The 18,929-nt window shown below is 33.1% G+C and overlaps 1 protein-coding gene and 1 long non-coding RNA gene across 8 annotated transcripts in view; one reads left to right on the top strand and one right to left on the bottom strand.

The window, feature by feature from the left end:
• The window catches only part of LOC142333720 (uncharacterized), a 93,071-nt gene that overhangs the window by 15,323 nt on the left and 58,819 nt on the right, over positions 1-18,929 (top strand). For 6 of the 7 annotated variants that reach the window (XR_012758668.1, XR_012758671.1, XR_012758665.1 and 3 more), the window contains exon 1: positions 17,614-17,694. The exons of the other annotated variant lie outside the window; for it this stretch is intronic. This is a non-coding gene — a long non-coding RNA (uncharacterized LOC142333720). Of the gene's footprint in view, positions 1-17,613; positions 17,695-18,929 lie in introns of those variants that run through there. 7 annotated transcript variants of the gene reach the window in all.
• Positions 1-18,929, bottom strand: part of LOC142333719 (ectonucleoside triphosphate diphosphohydrolase 5-like) — a 65,806-nt gene that overhangs the window by 17,625 nt on the left and 29,252 nt on the right. The window contains exons 7-9 of the mRNA XM_075381162.1: positions 13,080-13,248; positions 5,844-5,990; positions 1,663-1,823 (exon numbers count right to left, since the gene is read on the bottom strand). Coding sequence (XP_075237277.1) covers positions 1,663-1,823; positions 5,844-5,990; positions 13,080-13,248 — 477 coding nt within the window. The remainder of the gene's footprint in view (positions 1-1,662; positions 1,824-5,843; positions 5,991-13,079; positions 13,249-18,929) is intronic.

The raw sequence follows: 18,929 nt of genomic DNA, 5'->3' as shown, positions 1-18,929 counted from the left end.
TATCTCAAAAATTCTTCATATGATTTCTACAGTATTAGTGTATCAGTGTAGTTAAATATGTAGTTATACAGTAAAGTATAATTTTTCATATTTTGATATGCAATATTTACTAAGGAGGTATGAATTCTATGATATTGTTTCATAAAAAATATCAACATTATTATACAGTCACAAAAATTAAATTATGAAGAAAAGAATCTGTTATTGTCAAAATGTATGTCCAATTGCATAATAGAGCAAACAATTTTGTTCAAAAAGTAAGATAGGACAGCTATAAAAATGCTGCGTATAAACAGAAAAGATTCAAGATGATATGTAAAGTGGAAAATTACCCAAATATTATAGGACTCCATTAAATTCTAGTCTGATTAAGCATATCATTAAATCTGACTGATGGGAATGAGATAATGCTGTATAAAAAAAGTTATAACAATTAGATAACTGGAATTATCATGTAGAAATGGACAAATACTCATATTAATCATATGGTAAATTTACTTTTTTAGTAAAGATTTCAAAGTAAAGAAAAACAAAAAAAAAGATCAACAATCAATAATATTACATTAAGAGGAAAAGGGTTTTGTTTGTTTGGGATAAACAAAAATACTACCTGATCAAACGCAACTAAATTTTTACCCATGTTTCTTGGCATAACTGAGAATGTTTTTAGATATATTTCATCTCAGAAATAAAAAAAAAAAAATATATATATATATATATTTGTAATGGTGGAGATTTGCTGGTTGAAGTACAAACTTTAATGAATTGAATTAATGAACTGTGAACTTTGAGAATATATCACTGTGGGAGCTGTTTGAACTGAATTATTTGAACCAATCGAATGAATAATATTAAAAAATAATAAAATTAAGTTCAAATAAAATAATATTAAATAAATTAAAAAAATTTCTGTTTAATAGGCTTCCTGTGGGGACTGCATGTGAGGCTAAAGTGGTGAGATATGCAAACACTTCATGAGAGGCTAGACCAATTATCATCATTGATTGGCCCTGGGCCACTGTTTTGGGAGGTGCAACGGGGCACTGTTATAATATTTCTGTTAAAAAAAATCCAATTTTCAAAATTCATATGTGGTATTTGTTAGTAGGTTCAAGGCCAACTTTTGCATGCATCAGGAACTCTCTCGATGTAACAGGTCACAGTTATTTGGAAATTACCTAAAAATTATTTATGAAAATATATAAATAATAAATAATCAATGACCGGTTGAATATGTTCATGACTGTGAGTAAATGTTAATCTAGTCTCCCTATTTTAATATTTGATGTAATCATTCTAGTTTAATTTATAAACACTTGGGTTTTGTGTTCATAAGTGGGTGGATTTTTATTGTCAGGTTTGTCTGATGATGTTACAAATTTTGTTTTTGGTTATTAAATAATGGAGAACCCACTTACCTCAAAATGGGTGCAATTTGCATAAAAAGCAATTTTTTTTGGTCACTGTTATTGTTCTTTTATTGATTTTGTTCTATATTTTTTTTGTAACATATTAATGTTCAGTTGTTACATGTTAATAAGTGTCAAAGTTTACCTTAAATGATGTAATTTATTTTTCATCCCTATTATAATATTTATGAAATAATAATTATTATGTAACTATGAGATCACATTTAAAATTATAAAAAAAATTATTACTTACTTTCAAAGATACCAGCTTCAGTAGCTAAACCGTAAAAATTTGAGAATGCAGTCAGTTTAATATCGCTTAATTCAGTCGGTAAGTAAACATTTTGACTTTTAATATATTTTCTTACAATTGCATTACATTTTTCTATACTTATTACACCATTAGCTGGCCCTCTACAATTAAAAAAAAAAAAAAAATTGAAATAATTCTTGTTATTATTTCCAGTAAAAGTCTAATTACAAGACAAATTGAATAAAATAAAAGCTGGAGTATAAAAATTATATCCTTGAATCCCTTACATCTTAAATCTTTTCTGTCATATTTCATTATCACTGGTTACTTTAAATCCTTCACAAGCAGTATTCTTATGAAAATTATTCTTTATATAAAGTAAAAAATAAATATTTATTATTTCACAGAGAAATTTCTCCTCCAAGTCTGTTTTTTAGTGAAAAAGTGTTTCTAAATATTTACTTGTGAATAATGATCAGAATAACAATTTGACTACTGCTTACTACTGTCATTTTTAATATCTTCTTATAAGAACGTTATTGTTTTTTTAAACGATGAAGTTGCTTAAGTCCATGAACACGTATCTAATGATAAAATTTAAATTAATTTAATATCTGTAACATGTAGCCAATTTTAATAAAAATGTAGATTTTTATCATTCATTTTGACAATGCATGTTTTTGTCATTGAATTTATTGTAAAAATTGACATTTGGCAACTAAGCTATGTGAATGGAAGTTACATAAAAATGGATAGTTTACGTTATTAACAACAAAAAAAAACTGATATTTCCTGTTTTTCTTCAAAGACGGTAAAAATTAGTATATATACATAGCCTTTTATTGTAGTTTTTTTTTAAGTGTTCAAAATCCAGGATCACATAATAGAAATATTCCAAATTTTATATTAAAATTCAAAACATTCGAAACTATCTTCAAAAGAATTAACCTTCTCCCCGTTTTTGGTTGTTGAGTTAAATAGTTGTTTAAAAGATCTTCTTTGGTTAACAACCGTTAGGCTCGTTAAATAGATGAAGAAAGAAGCATTTGGAAAAATATAGTTAAAAGAAGAGACAGACTTATAGGCCCATACTAAGGCATCCTGGAATAGTCGCTTTAATATTGGAAGGACAGGTAGAAGGGAAAAATTGTGTAGGCAGGCCACGTTTGGAATATGTAAAACAAATTGTTGGGGATGTAGGATGTAGAGGGTATAATGAAATGAAACGACTAGCACTAGATAGGGAATCTTGGAGAGCTGCATCAAACCAGTCAAATGACTGAAGACAAAAAAAAAAATAAGGCTCGTTGACAACAGCTCACCACTCTTTTCGCTTATCAGCCCTTCTCTTCCCAGTAAGAATAACAGTTCATATCATCCATTATCTGTTTTATAAACTCCGACTGAGGCTTCCCCCCACAATTCTGACCAGTCAAAAGGCGAAGGAAAGCGAAGCGAAAATGATGAAGACTAAAGCTAAAATACAGATCGAAAAAATCCCCACTCAGCAATCTGGGAAACCAGAAGGAAAGGATTTTTGAAAAAAAAAAGATTTCTAAAAAAACAGTAAAGGAGCCTCCGAAAGCACGGAGGCCTTTTAACGAGAGGGCGAGTATTTCAGCCGCTTCACAAGCTCTAGAGGGAAGTACATCGAGTCTTGACTCTGATGATCTACATACCGCACCATCTGAGCCGGTGTCATCTGATACCGTCAGCAGGAGATCCTCCATGATTTACTTAAGAGGATCAGAAGAATCGATCTAGGTCTCTGATACCTTGGAGTTTGTCATAGAGGCCTTCAGGAGGAAGATGGAAAAACGGGAAAAAAGAACTGCCTAAGGGAAAACCTAGACGGCAGAATTACTGATTGAATTTTTTTATGAACCCTTGAAGAATTTTATTACTTCTGTTTGACAGTGAATTTATTTTCATAGTATTTCGTTAGAAATGGAATGAGCTTTTTTAAAGTGTTTTTTAATTTTTTTTTTTCTTAAGTGGAAAGGGTGCTTTTCACCCTTATGTTGTATTTCATTTGAGTTTTTTTAATACCCTTGACAAGTTTATTTCTGGATGATTTATTATAACAACACTCGCCTACGGAATATGTCGCTTTAACAGGAAGGGTGAAGAATCTTTTCATTTTGAATTGGAAAGAGGATAATGATCACACAACTCGATTCTCATAAAACTTCAAAAAAATAAATACATTCTATAATCACATGAGGAATGGTTGAATACGGAATTTCATGGATGAAAAACGGAACTAACAGATGTGATTAAAATCAAATTAATTATTTAAAATTTAATCATGTGAAATAATATTAAGATGACCATATTATTTATTTATTTTTTTTTTTTGGCAAAGATTGATCATCGTAAATACAAACAGAAGGATACAGTAACAGGTTTATTTTTATAAATATCAGTCTTTCTTTTTCCTGTTTAGTCTCCGGTAATTACCTTTCAGATAATACTTCAGAGGATGATATATGAATGTAAATGAAGTGTGGTCTTGTACCGTCTTAGGTCGACCATTCCTGAGATGTGTGGTTAATTAAAACCCAACCACCAAAGAACACCGGTATCCACTATCTATTATTCAATTCCGTGTAAAAATAACTGACTTTACTAGGACTTGAATGCTGGAACTCTCAACTTCCAGATCAGCTGATTTGGGAAGACGCGTTTACCACTAGACCTACCCGGTGGGTTTATAAATATCAGTCTTCTTCTTTCTTTTTCCTGTTTAGCCTCCGGCAACTACCGTTTAGATAATTCTTCAGAGGATGATATGTATGAGTGTAAATGAAGTGTAGTCTTGTACATTCTCAGTTCGACCATTCCTGAGATGTGTGGTTAATTGAAACCCAACCACGAAAGAATACCGGTATCCACGATCTAGTATTCAAATCCGTGTAAAAATAACTGGCTTTACTAGGACTTGAACGCTGGAACTCTCAACTTCCAGATCAGCGGATTTGGGAAGACGCGTTTACCACTAGACCTACCCGGTGGGTTTATAAATATCAGTCTTCTTTCTTTTTCCTGTTTAGCCTCCGGCAACTACCGTTTAGATAATTCTTCAGAGGATGATATGTATGAGTGTAAATGAAGTGTAGTCTTGTATATTCTCAGTTCGACCATTCCTGAGATGTGTGGTTAATTGAAACCCAACCACCAAAGAACACCGGTATCCACTATCTATTATTCAATTCCGTGTAAAAATAACTGACTTTACTAGGACTTGAATGCTGGAACTCTCAACTTCCAGATCAGCTGATTTGGGAAGACGCGTTTACCACTAGACCTACCCGGTGGGTTTATAAATATCAGTCTTCTTTCTTTTTCCTGTTTAGCCTCCGGCAACTACCGTTTAGATAATTCTTCAGAGGATGATATGTATGAGTGTAAATGAAGTGTAGTCTTGTATATTCTCAGTTCGACCATTCCTGAGATGTGTGGTTAATTAAAACCCAACCACCAAAGAACACCGGTATCCATTATCTATTATTCAATTCCGTGTAAAAATAACTGACTTTACTAGGACTTGAATGCTGGAACTCTCAACTTCCAGATCAGCTGATTTGGGAAGACGCGTTTACCACTAGACCTACCCGGTGGGTTTATAAATATCAGTCTTCTTCTTTCTTTTTCCTGTTTAGCCTCCGGCAACTACCGTTTAGATAATTCTTCAGAGGATGATATGTATGAGTGTAAATGAAGTGTAGTCTTGTATATTCTCAGTTCGACCATTCCTGAGATGTGTGGTTAATTGAAACCCAACCACGAAAGAATACCGGTATCCACGATCTAGTATTCAAATCCGTGTAAAAATAACTGGCTTTACTACGACTTGAACGCTGTAACTCTCGACTTCCAAATCAGCTGATTTGGGAAGACGCGTTCACCACTAGACCAACCCGGTGGGTTTATAAATATCAGTCTATATGATTCAGTCGTAACGGTGCCATAAAACGATCTGATAATCCAGTTTTGTATCTTAAAAATTCATTCTGGCTTTTGGAAAAACCCCTCCCCCATAATCCCATAATGAGAGAATATTTTACTTCAGATGGGATACGCATAATCGTAATAAATATCTAATAATAATGATGAACCTTTATTTTATTAAGACGCTTCAAAATAAAACAGTAATTTAACAATTTGTGAAATATACTTACGACAACGAATATGTAACACCAGTATACGTCCAATCATGGTTTTTAATTTTAGGATTAATGCATTCATTATTAATTTTTGTTTCTTCTCTAACATTATCAATATTCAGTACCCCTTTTCTAGAAGAATTTAAACCTAAATGCTTGTAACTGAAATAATAAAAAACAGTTTACAACATATTATATTTATATATATATATATATATATATATATATATATATATATAAATTGAAAATCAGATATCCTTATAGATATCAGATAACCTTTATGCTAACATGAATAAAAAAAATCTAATAACATAGTTGTAGGAATTTCCCATCCCGTTGTTTTTTTTTGATGCACGACTTGCACACAATTTAAAATACGTCAGTGCTACATTAGCACTTCTTGTGGTGACAGGAGGTACTGTTGACGCATATACCCACTTAGCCACTAGTTTAGAGCTTTTTTTGGAGGTGGGGGTGCGATCTTGCACATTTTTTTTCAAATATTATTTTTTAATTATTGACATATGTCCCTGAGAAAAACAAGACCTAAATTAGGTGAAATCTCGAGATACTGAGGGTGACCTTGGTGTATAGCCTTACCCCGTTGACTTTTTAAGTTGAAAATTTAATGGCATCTATTGGTCAAAATCGGTCTAGTAGTTCTGGAGTTCGCTTTATATGGTAGTGAAACTTGGACGATCGGAGTATCTGAGAAGAAAAGATTAGAAACTTTTGAAATGTGGTGCTATAGGAGAATATTAAAAATCAGATGGGTGGATAAAGTGACAAATGAAGAGGTGTTGCGGCAAATAGATGAAGAAAGAAGCATTTGGAAAAATATAGCTAAAAGAAGAAACAGACTTATGGGCCACATATTAAGGCATCCTGGAATAGTCGCTTTAATATTGGAAGGACAGGTAGAAGGAAAAAATTGTGTAGGCAGGCCACGTTTGGAATATGTAAAACAAATTGTTAGGGATGTAGGATGTAGGGGGTATACCGAAATGAAACGACTAGCACTAAATAGGGAATCTTGGAGAGCTCCATCAAACCAGTCAAATGATTGAAGACAAAAAAAAATTCTGTAGATAGAAAGTGATTTAGAGGCCAAAATCGAACACATCCGGAAAATTTCCATCCGGTTTTTTGGGTTCCTTAAATGTCAAAACGTCAAGATCTGGTGAAAACCGCTTATGCCCAAATTGGAGAGATTACAATAATGTAAAAGATATAGTATTGTAATCAGTCAAACTGGGGCATATGGAATTTTCACCGGATCTTGACGTTTCGACATCTAAGGAACCCAAAAAAATCAAATGGAAATTTTCCAGATGTTCGTATATACGTATGTGTGCTCAGCGTCTCACACCATATATAACCAGAACTACTGAACCGATTTTGACCAAACATGGTCAGTTTACTTCTACAGGGCACTGAGGCCATTAAATGTTAAAGTTAAAAGGTCAACGGAGTGAGGCTGTAGATCAAAGTCATCCTCAGGATTTCCTCTCGAGATTTCGTCTAATTAAGGTATTATTTTTCTTACACTCATTTATTAACAATTAAAACATAATACTTGCGAAAAAAACATTTGTAAGATCGCACCTCCATCCCAAAAAAAAATGCTCTTAACTTATAGCTAAGTGGGTATACTGCGTCATTAATACCTCCTGTCACTACAAAAAGCGCTAATGTAGCACTGACGTATTTTAAATTAAGTTGTGTATGTAGGTCGTGCTATAGAAAAGAGCTGCGTGACGGGAAAGTACTGCAACAGTGTTGTCAGCTTTACTTTTTTAATTAATTAGTTTTTTAGCTTTTTTAAAATATGGGTAAGTTCACAAAAACACATCCTTGCCATCTAAAACAAGTAATTCCCAAGAATTACAAATCAAAAATCTGTATGTTGATGATAGAAAAGGGAGGTTTAGAGAATAATTACTGACACTTAAGCTAAGGCTACCTTGAACATAAAGATTTCAAAATCTTTAAGTTTAAAATTCAAATTTTGTTTTCGATTTTTGGGCTTTTTTGGACACTTTTTGTCTAGTCGATTGCAATCAAAAAGGAATGTGCATAATTAGATGTTACAACAGTCCTAAATTCAAAATTTCAACATCCTACAGCTAATCATTTTTAAGTTACGCATGATACATACGTACGTAGGTACAGATGTCACGCCAAAACTTGTCAAAATGGATTCAGGAATAATCAAAATGTATATTTTGTATTGAAATCTGAAAACCGAAATTTTTCACGATCATAGTACTTCTTTTACATCGTACAAGGAAGTAAAAGTATGTTCACATACAGCAAACAAACAAACAAACCCACGCACCATCCTTTTTTATATATGTACTAGAAAAAAGGCGCCGCGAAAATTTTACGTGATTTATGTATATGATTTTGTTAAATGTTTTTGCCAACTATAATTAAATAATGTTCATGAATTTTTCTGTACTAACAACAAAAAAAAAAAAAAACGTTTACAACGAAAAACTTCAAATCCTCAACATTTTTATCTGTTTCTTGAGTTATGATTTTTTAGCACAGCTCTAACCCTAATATTTTTCTTTTTTATTTCAAAAACACAAATATAATTTTAGATAAATCGTTCGTAAAAGAAGTATAAGTAGTTCAAACGAGTCAATCGTTCGTGCACTGCGCTCAGCTGCTTGGCGCATCACATGGTCCGCTCTGCGCCAATAGCAGCTAAAATAAAAATGTGAGCGCATACAAACAAACCCACGCACCATCCTTTTTTATGGTAAGGTTTATATTATATAGTAAATAAAACATAAGATTTTATTACTAATTTATATTATCTCCGTTTGGTTTTGTTTATTTTTACTTCACACTGACTACAGGAAGGGCACATCACAATTTTTGTTGAAATGCATAATCTGAAATATGTGTATTAATTATAATTTCGTTCAGGCAAATACTGTACGCATTCATAATCCCAAGATATAGAAAAAAATAAATTTATCAGCTTGATTTTCTTATCGAAACATAATGTCATAATATTTTAATATCGCAAAACAAACAGTAATTATTCAATAATTGCAAATTAATATGTGAGAAAAACTATTTTTAACTAAATTAATATAATGAACAGGGTGGATAACTTCTCAAACATTTTCTATCCCTGATTACTACAGAGTGATTTTTTAGTCCTGTTACCCAATTTTAAATGTAATTTAAGAAAGGGAAATTTAGGTGGAATAAAAAAAATGTATTTGTTACTTACAAAAGAGATTTAATAAAAAGCTATTACTTACATAATTATTAAACAATATGCTCAAAATGCCCACTCCTTGCGGTTATACACGCACGGACTGTTTTCAGCATATTAGCAGAAACCTTTTTAAGAGTCGCATTGGAAATATTCGCGATTAAGTCTGTAATATTGACTTTAAGTTCATAATTAGTGTAAGGATTGTTTTTGAAGACCTCGGACTTAATATAGCCCCACAAAAAGTAGTCAGAAGATATGAGGTCTGGGGACCTTGGAGGCCATAAGCCCTTGGTTATTATTCGATCATCAAAGAACTCTTGCAGAAACTCCATGGTTTCTTGAGACGTATGGCATGTAGCGCCGTCTTGCTGAAACCAGCAATACCGTTCTTGAGGTTCCAGGAGTGACACAAATTGGCGCACAATATTCCTGTATACTTCACCATTTACTGTCTGTTTGAAGAATATGGGTCCGGTTATACGATGACGATATATCGCACACCACACACCAATTTTTTCAGGATGCAAAGATTTGTCTTGTAAAGCGTTAGGATTTTCAACCGCCCAAATGAGACAGTTTTGACTGTTCACATAACCATCGAGATGGATCCAAACTTCATCACTAAAGAACATCCGTACGCGATACGGATACAATTTCAATTATTTAGCGGCTTTCTGAACATTCGAATATTACAAACCGACTTGCGTGGAAAGTTTTCGTAAACTTTTCCGTGAAGAATTGAGCAATCTTGTTTTCACATTCTCTAAAACGTCATCTGTCAAGCGAGTCGGTCGATCGCTATGTTTTCTGTCGCAAACACTACCTGTCTCTCGAAATCGGTTTGCTAGCCTAGAAATTGACATTTTTTCTGGTGGAGAAACACCACCAAATTTAATTTGAAATGATTCTTTTACACTTGCGTACGATTTCGTAGCAAAATATTGTTCAAGAATAAAAACTCGTTGTTCTATGGTAAAAGACATTCTGTTCATAACACGACCGGAAACGGCACAAAAGTATACACAGCTCAAGGAGAATCAACTAACACTGCCGTATCTATACCGGTTGAGTAGCGCTACCAACTTCGTGTCACAAAACAAAATTTCCCTTTTTTAGAAAAAAATTACCAGACATTAACAATTGGGTAACAGGACTAAAAAATTATCCTGTAGAATAAACTCAAAAATCATAAATGTTATTCATTTCCACTCAACAGTATTTCAAATCACTCCTTGTATACGAGGTGCGACAATAAAGTAATGAGACTGATTTTTCTTTTCAAGATGTGGCAACACTGCAGCTTGCGTAGGCACACCATTTTTGACCTTGGTGTATAAGCTACTTCTAGTCCAAGCGGCACATTGATGCGACTGCTCAGTCGTGAGTTGTGCTGTAATAAGTGAACACGTGTTTGTGTCTCTCGTCACAGAAATAAAACCGCAAAATATTGCGCAACGGTATGCCATTTCTTTTTGCGTTAAATCGGGTGAAAACACGACGAAAACTTACGGTAAGCTTCAGAAGGCTTTTGGAGAGGAGGTTATGTCAAAAGCTCAAGTTTTTCGGTGGCATAAAATGTTTTGTGAAGGCAGAACGAATGTTGAAGATGAAGACCGCAGTGGACGACCATCAACCTCACGGACAGATGTCAACTTGACCAGGGTGCGTGAAATCGTACAATCTGATCGAAGATTATCCGTGAAAATGATCGCAGAAGAACTCAACATCGATCGAGAAACGGTTCGTCTAATATTAACTGAAGATTAACTGAAGATCTTGGAATGAGAAAGATTTGTGCAAAAATAGTCCCCAAAAATCTCACACAACAGCGAGAAACACGGAAAAATGTGGCAGCCGATCTGTTAGAGCAAACGGAAATCGATCCAGATTTGTTGAGCCGTGTTATCACTGGTGATGAAGGTTGGTTTTTTCAATACGATCCAGAGACAAACCGCAAAGGCCCTCAAAGGGATCACCCAGACCAAAAAAAGCTCGCATGTCAAAGTCAAAAGTGAAATGCATGCTTGTGTGCTTCCTCGATTCCAAGGGAATTGTTCATAAAGAGTGGGTGCCTCCTGGACAAACAGTTAACCGATATTTCTACAAAGAAATTTTAGAAAGACTTCGTAAACGAGTTCTTCGTGTCCGTGCCGACATTGCTGATAATTGGATTCTACATCACGATAATGCTATCGCATACTGCTCTGTCAGTACAGCAATTTTTAACCTCAAAACAAATTTCAGTACTACCACAGCTACCTTCACCAGATATCGCTCCGTGCGACATTTTTCTATTTCCAAGAGTCAAAACGGCGGTCAAGGGACAGCATTTTCAAACAACACAAGATGTCCAAAAAGGTGTGATGAGGCTCTTGGAGGATATTACAGAAGATGAGTTCCAGAAATGTTACCATCAATAGCAGAAGCGCTGGAATAAGTGTGTGCAATCAAAGGGGAACTACTTTGAAGGAGACAACACTAAACATGACTAAAACGGTAAGCAACATTTTTTTTTCATATCAGTCTCATTACTTTATTGTCGCACATCGTATATCTCTATGGAAATAGTAAAAAATAATTTGTAGATAAGATAACTGGAATGAAGTAGAAAAGGACTGTCAAAACCAAATTAAGATGAAATATTGTTTGTGATGATAATATACACAGCTGATAAGGAGTGTTTCAAAAAGGACGTAACCCCTTTGTTTGACGAAGTAAATTTATTTAAAAAAATATTAATGTTAATAAATTACTTACATAACAATATTCAAATTGCCTTTAATAACTTTACAATAGATGTTCAAAATGATTTCCACTAATCCCCGTGCAAATTCGTAACCATTTCATAAAATTTGCAGCTACTTTTCGTAATGTTTGCCCAGTAATGTTTGTAATCTTACTTTCAATTTTTTTCTTCAATTCGTCAAGCGTATGAGAATTGCTTTAAAAATTACATTTTTTAAATACCCTCGAAGGAAAAATTCTGCCGGTCTACTGATCTCGGAGGCCACAACCCTTTTGATATCAAACGATGGCCAAAAAATTCCCGTAACATATCCAACGTTTCATTAGTAGTATGATGCGTCACGTTATCCTACTGGAACCAACATACTCGTTTGTGAAAAATCTAACAGAGCAATAAACCATTCGATTAAGTTGCAATAAACTACACCGTCTACAGATTTCTCAAAAAAAAAACCCCAATTACACGACGCCGGGAGATCGCATACCAAACGCCAATTTTACGTGCGTGTAACGGTCGTTCATGGAACGCGTAAGGATTTTCAGCGTTCCATATTCAGCATTTTTAGCTGTTAATGTAGTCATCCGAGTGAAACCGTGCCTCGTTGCTGAAATAAATACGATCCAAAATTTCAACACCGTTGTCATCAGCGTGAAAACGAAACCGATGAAAATACTGTAAACGGTTTCCTCAGTCTACTTCTTTCAGTTCATGAACGAAACCGATGCGATTGTAATTTTTTAATCCTGAAAGCTGTAAATAGTGAAAGACTGGTCTGTAAATATAACTTTCTGAGCGATTTACTGTGCGAGCGAGACAAACGTTCTTTCATTTTTTCTAGAACAGTGATGGTCGATCTGTGCTTTTCCGATCGTGTACACTCCCTGTTTCATGAAATTTATTACGCGATATTGTCGATTTATTAGCAATTGAAGTCGGGAAATTTTACTCGAAACTCGTCTTATTTATACACTCAATAAGGTGGTTCAATAATTAACACACGTTTGTCCTTGGAAAATGATATAACACAATAGAGGCGAATTTATACTGGTATAGAACTAGTGTATAAGAAGGAAATTTCAACTGCTGGAAGCTGTTAGCCTTGAGTACAGTGTTGCCAACTGATATGTAGGGAAAAATAAAATTTACGTATGCATAATTTTTACCTTCTTAATCTTAGGATTGCGTCCTTTTTCGAACACTCGTTATATTTCATCAGAAAATATTAAAAAAATATATTAATTCTAATAACAATTTTTCTGCTGTTTACCTTTGAATATAAACTGTTATTTTTTTACCATTTATTAAAGTTTCTCGAAAACAATTATCACTGTTACACTTAATACTTTCAGGGTTGGTTGGAACAAAAGCAATTTGCGTAGAGCCACCACCAAGTTCTAATACAGCTGCATATTTCTGATAACCATCATACAAATAGCCTAAAAAAAAAAAAAACATGTAAAACTTTATAATAATAAAATCATAATTAAAGATCTATTTCAATAATAATAAAAAATTGAACTTTTATTCAAAAGCCCTTCTGTAGAAAGCCCTTTGTTTTGAATTTATAAAATCAAAATTTTATTGTTTTGAAATAAAAATTTTAATAAAAAATTCTTCTGAATTTTTTTCATTTCAAACATAAAATCTCCAGTACAAAAAATAGTAATCGTTTGGTTATCAGTATTGGTTTGCTTGGCATTTCTCCCGCCCAGTTAATTTGGGGACAAATCAAAATTTACGTAGCGTCAGAAAATACTACTTTTAAAAAATCTAATATTAAAAATGTATGCTTAAGTCATCGACAAAACAGGCCATCAGGAGTGGAAAAACTGTAATGGATACTTGTTGAACCATGTAACGAATACTGTTGAACCAAATTATTGGGAATTGAGTAAACAGATAAACAAAATTGAGCCTATCATTGTTCTCTTTATACTGACACCACTACAGATTCCTCACAATTATATGGTAATAACTGAATTGAATTTATTATTTATTTATTTTCATAAAAATTCAATCAAAAATATTAAAGAACTTTTACTGTTAGTAGACAATTGACAATTTCATAACTCTTGAAAAACTTAAGGAAATTACGTAACAATAAACGATTTTAACGAATAAAATACTCATGGGTTATGAGATGTGCCGAACAAGGTAAGAAATATTTGTTAATCATTTAACAGATTTAATTTATTTAAAGTTAAAATATCTGTATAATTTTTGTAAAATATAATAGCGCGTGGGTGCTGAAGATAACGCTTTTTTTTTTTTGTATGCATCAGGATTTTCACGAAATGCAAGTACAGGCAATTTGTCATCAAAATAGGCTATATTTGAAAATCCTTCCTACCGATTGATCTTTTGTCCATGCGTTAGGGGTGATGAAGGAAGCTTAACTCCATATTTTTAACATTCCCCCTCCCTTAGATTTTTGAAAAACTCGAAAAACTCAAAAAGTTTTTGAATGCGGTTTTCTCTGAATTTATGCATTTTAGAGAAAAATTTTACAAACAAAAAATGTAGAGGACATTCTCCTCCACAATTAATGTTTTTGAAGTTATACCGTATAATTTGAAATTGAAATACTAGTTGGCGCTGAAGTTGTAAAAAACGTTGTAAACGAGTAGACCGGTTTCGAACGCTTGCCCAATTCACAACATTTCCTCACTTTCACAAGCTACAGCTCCAAAACGGTAAGTCGTACAAGAAAATTATTTCAATAAAAGTTGTCTGTTATTGAGATTAACAACTTTTCCAAATGCAATACAGACGAAAAACAATTTTTTCCGGTGAAAAAATCGAAAAAAAACGTTTTTACAACTTCAGCGTCACCTAGTATTTCAATTTCAAATTATACGGCATAACTTCAAAGACATTAATTGTAGAGGAGAATGTCCTCTACATTTATTGTTTGTAGAACTTTTCTCTAAAATGCATAGATTCAGAGAAAAACGCATTTCAAAAACTTTTGAGTTTTTCAAAGATCTATGGGAGAGGGATGATAAAAATCTGGATTTAAGCTTCCGTCATCACCCCTAACATATGGAATAAACATCAATCGGTAGGTAAGGATTTTCAAATAAAAATACAAATTGACTGTACTACCACCTGAACGGGAAGAGGAAGGCGACTTTTGGGCAGGTAATTTTAGAGTAATTAACTCAGCGTCAAATAATGGGCAGGCAGGAGTAGGTTTCGTGATGAACAAGAAGATAGGGAGGAGAGTGGAGTATTTCAAAATGCATTGCGATAGAATCATTGTAATAAGGATAAAATCAAAAACTAAACCGACAACGATTATTAACGTCTATATGCCTACAAGCGCCCATGATGATGATGATGAGGTAGAGTGTGTATACAAAGAGATTGATGAAGCAATTAAACACGTAAAAGGAGATGAAAATTTAATAATAGTTGGAGATTGGAATGCAAGCATTGGAAAAGGCAAGGAAGGAAATATAGTGGGTGAATACGGGCTGGGCAAAGGAATGAAAGAGGGGACTGACTTATAGAGTTTTGCACGAAGTATAATTTAGTAATTGCCAAGACCCAATTTAAAAATCATAATAGAAGAATATACACTTGGAAAAAGCCAGGGGATACTGCAGGGTATCAGATAGATTATATCATGGTTAAGCAAAGATTTAGAAATTAACTCGTTGACTACAAAACTTACCCTGGAGCAGACATTGATAGCGACCATAATTTGGTGATAATGAAATGTAGATTGGGGTTTAAAAGCCTGATGAATCGGTGGAATTTAGAGAAGCTTGAGGAAGAGGAGGTAAAGAAGATTTTTGAGGAGGACATCGCAAGAGGTCTGAGTAAAAAAGATAAGGTAGAAAATGTGGAAGAAGAATTGGAGAATGTTAAAAAGGAAATTCTTAAATCAGCAGAAGCAAACTTAGGCGGAATAAAGAGAACTGGTAGAAAACCTTGGGTTTCAGACGATATATTGCAGCTGATGGATGAACGTAGAAAATATAAGAATGCTAATGATGAAGAAAGTAAAAGGAACTACCAGCAATTAAGAAATGCTATAAACAGGAAGTGCAAACTGGCGAAAGAAGAGTGGATTAAAGAAAAGTGTTCAGAAGTGGAAAGAGAAATGAACATTGGTAAAATAGACGGAGCAGACAGGAAAGTTAAGGAAAATTTTGGGGTACATAAATTAAAATCTAATAATGTGTTAAACAAAGATGGTACACCGATATATAATACGAAAGGTAAAGTCGATAGATGGGTGGAATATATTGAAGAGTTATACGGAGGAAATGAATTAGAAAATGGTGTTATAGAGGAAGAAGAGGAAGTTGAGGAGGATGAAATAGGAGAAACAATACTGAGATCTGAATTTAAGAGAGCATTAAAAGATTTAAATGGCAGAAAGGCTCCTGGAATAGACGAAATACCTGTAGAATTACTGCGCAGTGCAGGTGAGGAAGCGATTCATAGATTATACAAACTGGTGTGTAATATTTATGAAAAAGGGGAATTCAAAAAAAGTGTTATAGTCATGATACCAAAGAAAGCAGGGGCAGATAAATGTGAAGAATACAGAACAATTAGTTTAACTAGTCATGCATCAAAAATCTTAACTAGAATTCTATACAGAAGAATTGAGAGGAGAGTGGAAGAAGTGTTAGGAGAAGACCAATTTGGTTTCAGGAAAAGTATAGGGACAAGGGAAGCAATTTTAGGCCTCAGATTAATAGTAGAAGGAAGATTAAAGAAAAACAAACCAACATACTTGGCGTTTATAGACCTAGAAAAGGCATTCGATAACGTAGACTGGAATAAAATGTTCAGCATTTTAAAAAAATTAGGGTTCAAATACAGAGATAGAAGAACAATTGCTAACATGTACAGGAACCAAACAGCAACAGTAACAATTGAAGAACATAAGAAAGAAGCCGTAATAAGAAAGGGAGTCCGACAAGGATGTTCCGTATCTCCGTTACCTTTTAATCTTTACATGGAACTAGCAGTTAATAATGTTAAAGAACAATTTAGATTCGGAGTAACAGTACAAGGTGAAAAGATAAAGATGCTACGATTTGCTGATGATATAGTAATTCTAGCCGAGTAAAAAGGATTTAGAAGAAACAATGAACGGCATAGATGAAGTCCTACGCAAGAACTATCGCATGAAAATAAACAAGAACAAAATAAAAGTAATGAAATGTAGTAGAAATAACAAAGATGGACCACTGAATTTGAAAATAGGAGGAGAAAAGATTATGGAGGTAGAAGAATTTTGTTATTTGGGAGGTAGAATTACTAAAGATGGACGAAGCAGGATATTGGAAGGACAGGTAGAAGGAAAAAATTGTGAAGGCAGGCCACGTTTGGAATATGTAAAACAAATTGTTAGGGATGTAGGATGTAGAGGGTATACTGAAATGAAACGACTAGCACTAGATAGGGAATCTTGGAGAGCTGCATCAAACCAGTCAAATGACTGAAGACAAAAAAAAAAAAAACCACCTGAACACTCGGTAATCGCAGTTTGTTTACATCAAAGCTAACTGAATGTGGTACAGAACAATTTGAATTTTATTTAGAAATATTGTATTACTCCTTTTTTTTCAGAAAAGTACTTATTTTATGTAAACAAAAACCAAATTCTTTTTTATGTTCTGAAAAATTTGCTGTAAAAAAATTTAAAAAAAAACTAGAATTACACAACAATTGTAAAATAAAAATAGATGAATAATTTTTTTTTTATAATAGTTTTTTTATTAATGACAGAAATACAATAAATTATTTGAAAAAAATATTATTTCAAAGTTGGCAATAAAGTAACAACAGCTGATTAACAATGAGCGATATTGTATTAAACTTTAAATAATTCTGTAATGTTCGTACATTAATTTTATCGGGTAAGTGAACTGTATTGTCGTTAGCGAATTTTCTCAATGAATTTTAGTTTTGAACCTGATCGTTTTGCCACTGAAGTAATCCCGTACTTGTTTTCAGCAGAGGAATACGATGATACGGTATTCATTTAAGGTGTTGTAATGGTAACGCTACAGCTGCTGCACTAGTATATGAAATACGTTTTCGTAATCGCATTATTACAGATCCCAAAACAGTTAGCACGACTTTTCTCAATGTTTGGGAAACAGATTCACTACCTAATGTTTGTACCTGCTACGAACGATCTGTCAAACACTATGTGTTATTGATGAAATTATTATCTTTGCAGTCCAGGCATTAATACACGACGCCATTCTTTTTATTTTATAATTGTTCAATTACTAGTTTTTTTCAAAATTTTTAACAGCAAATTTTGTCTTTACAAATATTTCAAATAACCAAAAAAGAATTTGATTTTAGTTTACATTAAATAAGTTTTTTCTGACATGTAGTAAAGAACTGTTCCTAAAAACATTCAAATTTTTTTAACTTTTCTTTGTTTAATTTAAATTATCTTTTACCATTTTATTCAGAGTTAAATTCTCCACAAGTTTTCTTTAAAAGTTTTATGTATTTATTACCCATTTTAACAAAGTTATTGTACGTCAGACATAAAAAACAAGGTTTTTATCACCCAAATTTCTCATTAACTACTACAGATACGGTTCTGGAACCTATTTTATTTGATTTTTCAGTTCAAAAACCATAAGAAATTGCTAATTTTGCCTCTTAATTAACTTCCTAAAAGTTTCATTATGACCTCATTTCATCATGGTATCAGAAATTTTAGTAAAATCTTTCACCAACCGTAATTTTCGAATGAAGCATTTTAGTACGTATGTTTAGATGAACTTTTTTCATTATTTTCACTAGTAGAATAGGTTATGAAAGTCTCTGTAGAACTTCATGGTTCCGTCAGTAATTTATGTGATCATGAAATTGTGTCTGTACTGATTCATGCTGCAGTAGAATAGTATTGTACATATGTGTTGTTCAGACTAATCTTTCTAGCAGTAATACACATGTTCAGACTGAAACGCGCTACTGCCTCCATTATTCTCATTTTTATTTTTTATACTGTGCTCCATAAAAATTATAATGGATTTGAAAGAATGAGCTCATGTATGTGGGCATTCAATAACTCGTAAGTCTTCCTTATATGGAACAGATGCTGATGAAAACACTACCCTATGCAGAA

This window comes from Lycorma delicatula, chromosome 13 (assembly GCF_047948215.1).
Source record: "Lycorma delicatula isolate Av1 chromosome 13, ASM4794821v1, whole genome shotgun sequence".
NCBI classification, from domain to species: domain Eukaryota; kingdom Metazoa; phylum Arthropoda; class Insecta; order Hemiptera; family Fulgoridae; genus Lycorma; species Lycorma delicatula.
The sequence above is the reverse complement of the archived record's forward strand: the minus strand, read 5'-3'. Positions and strand labels throughout refer to the sequence as shown.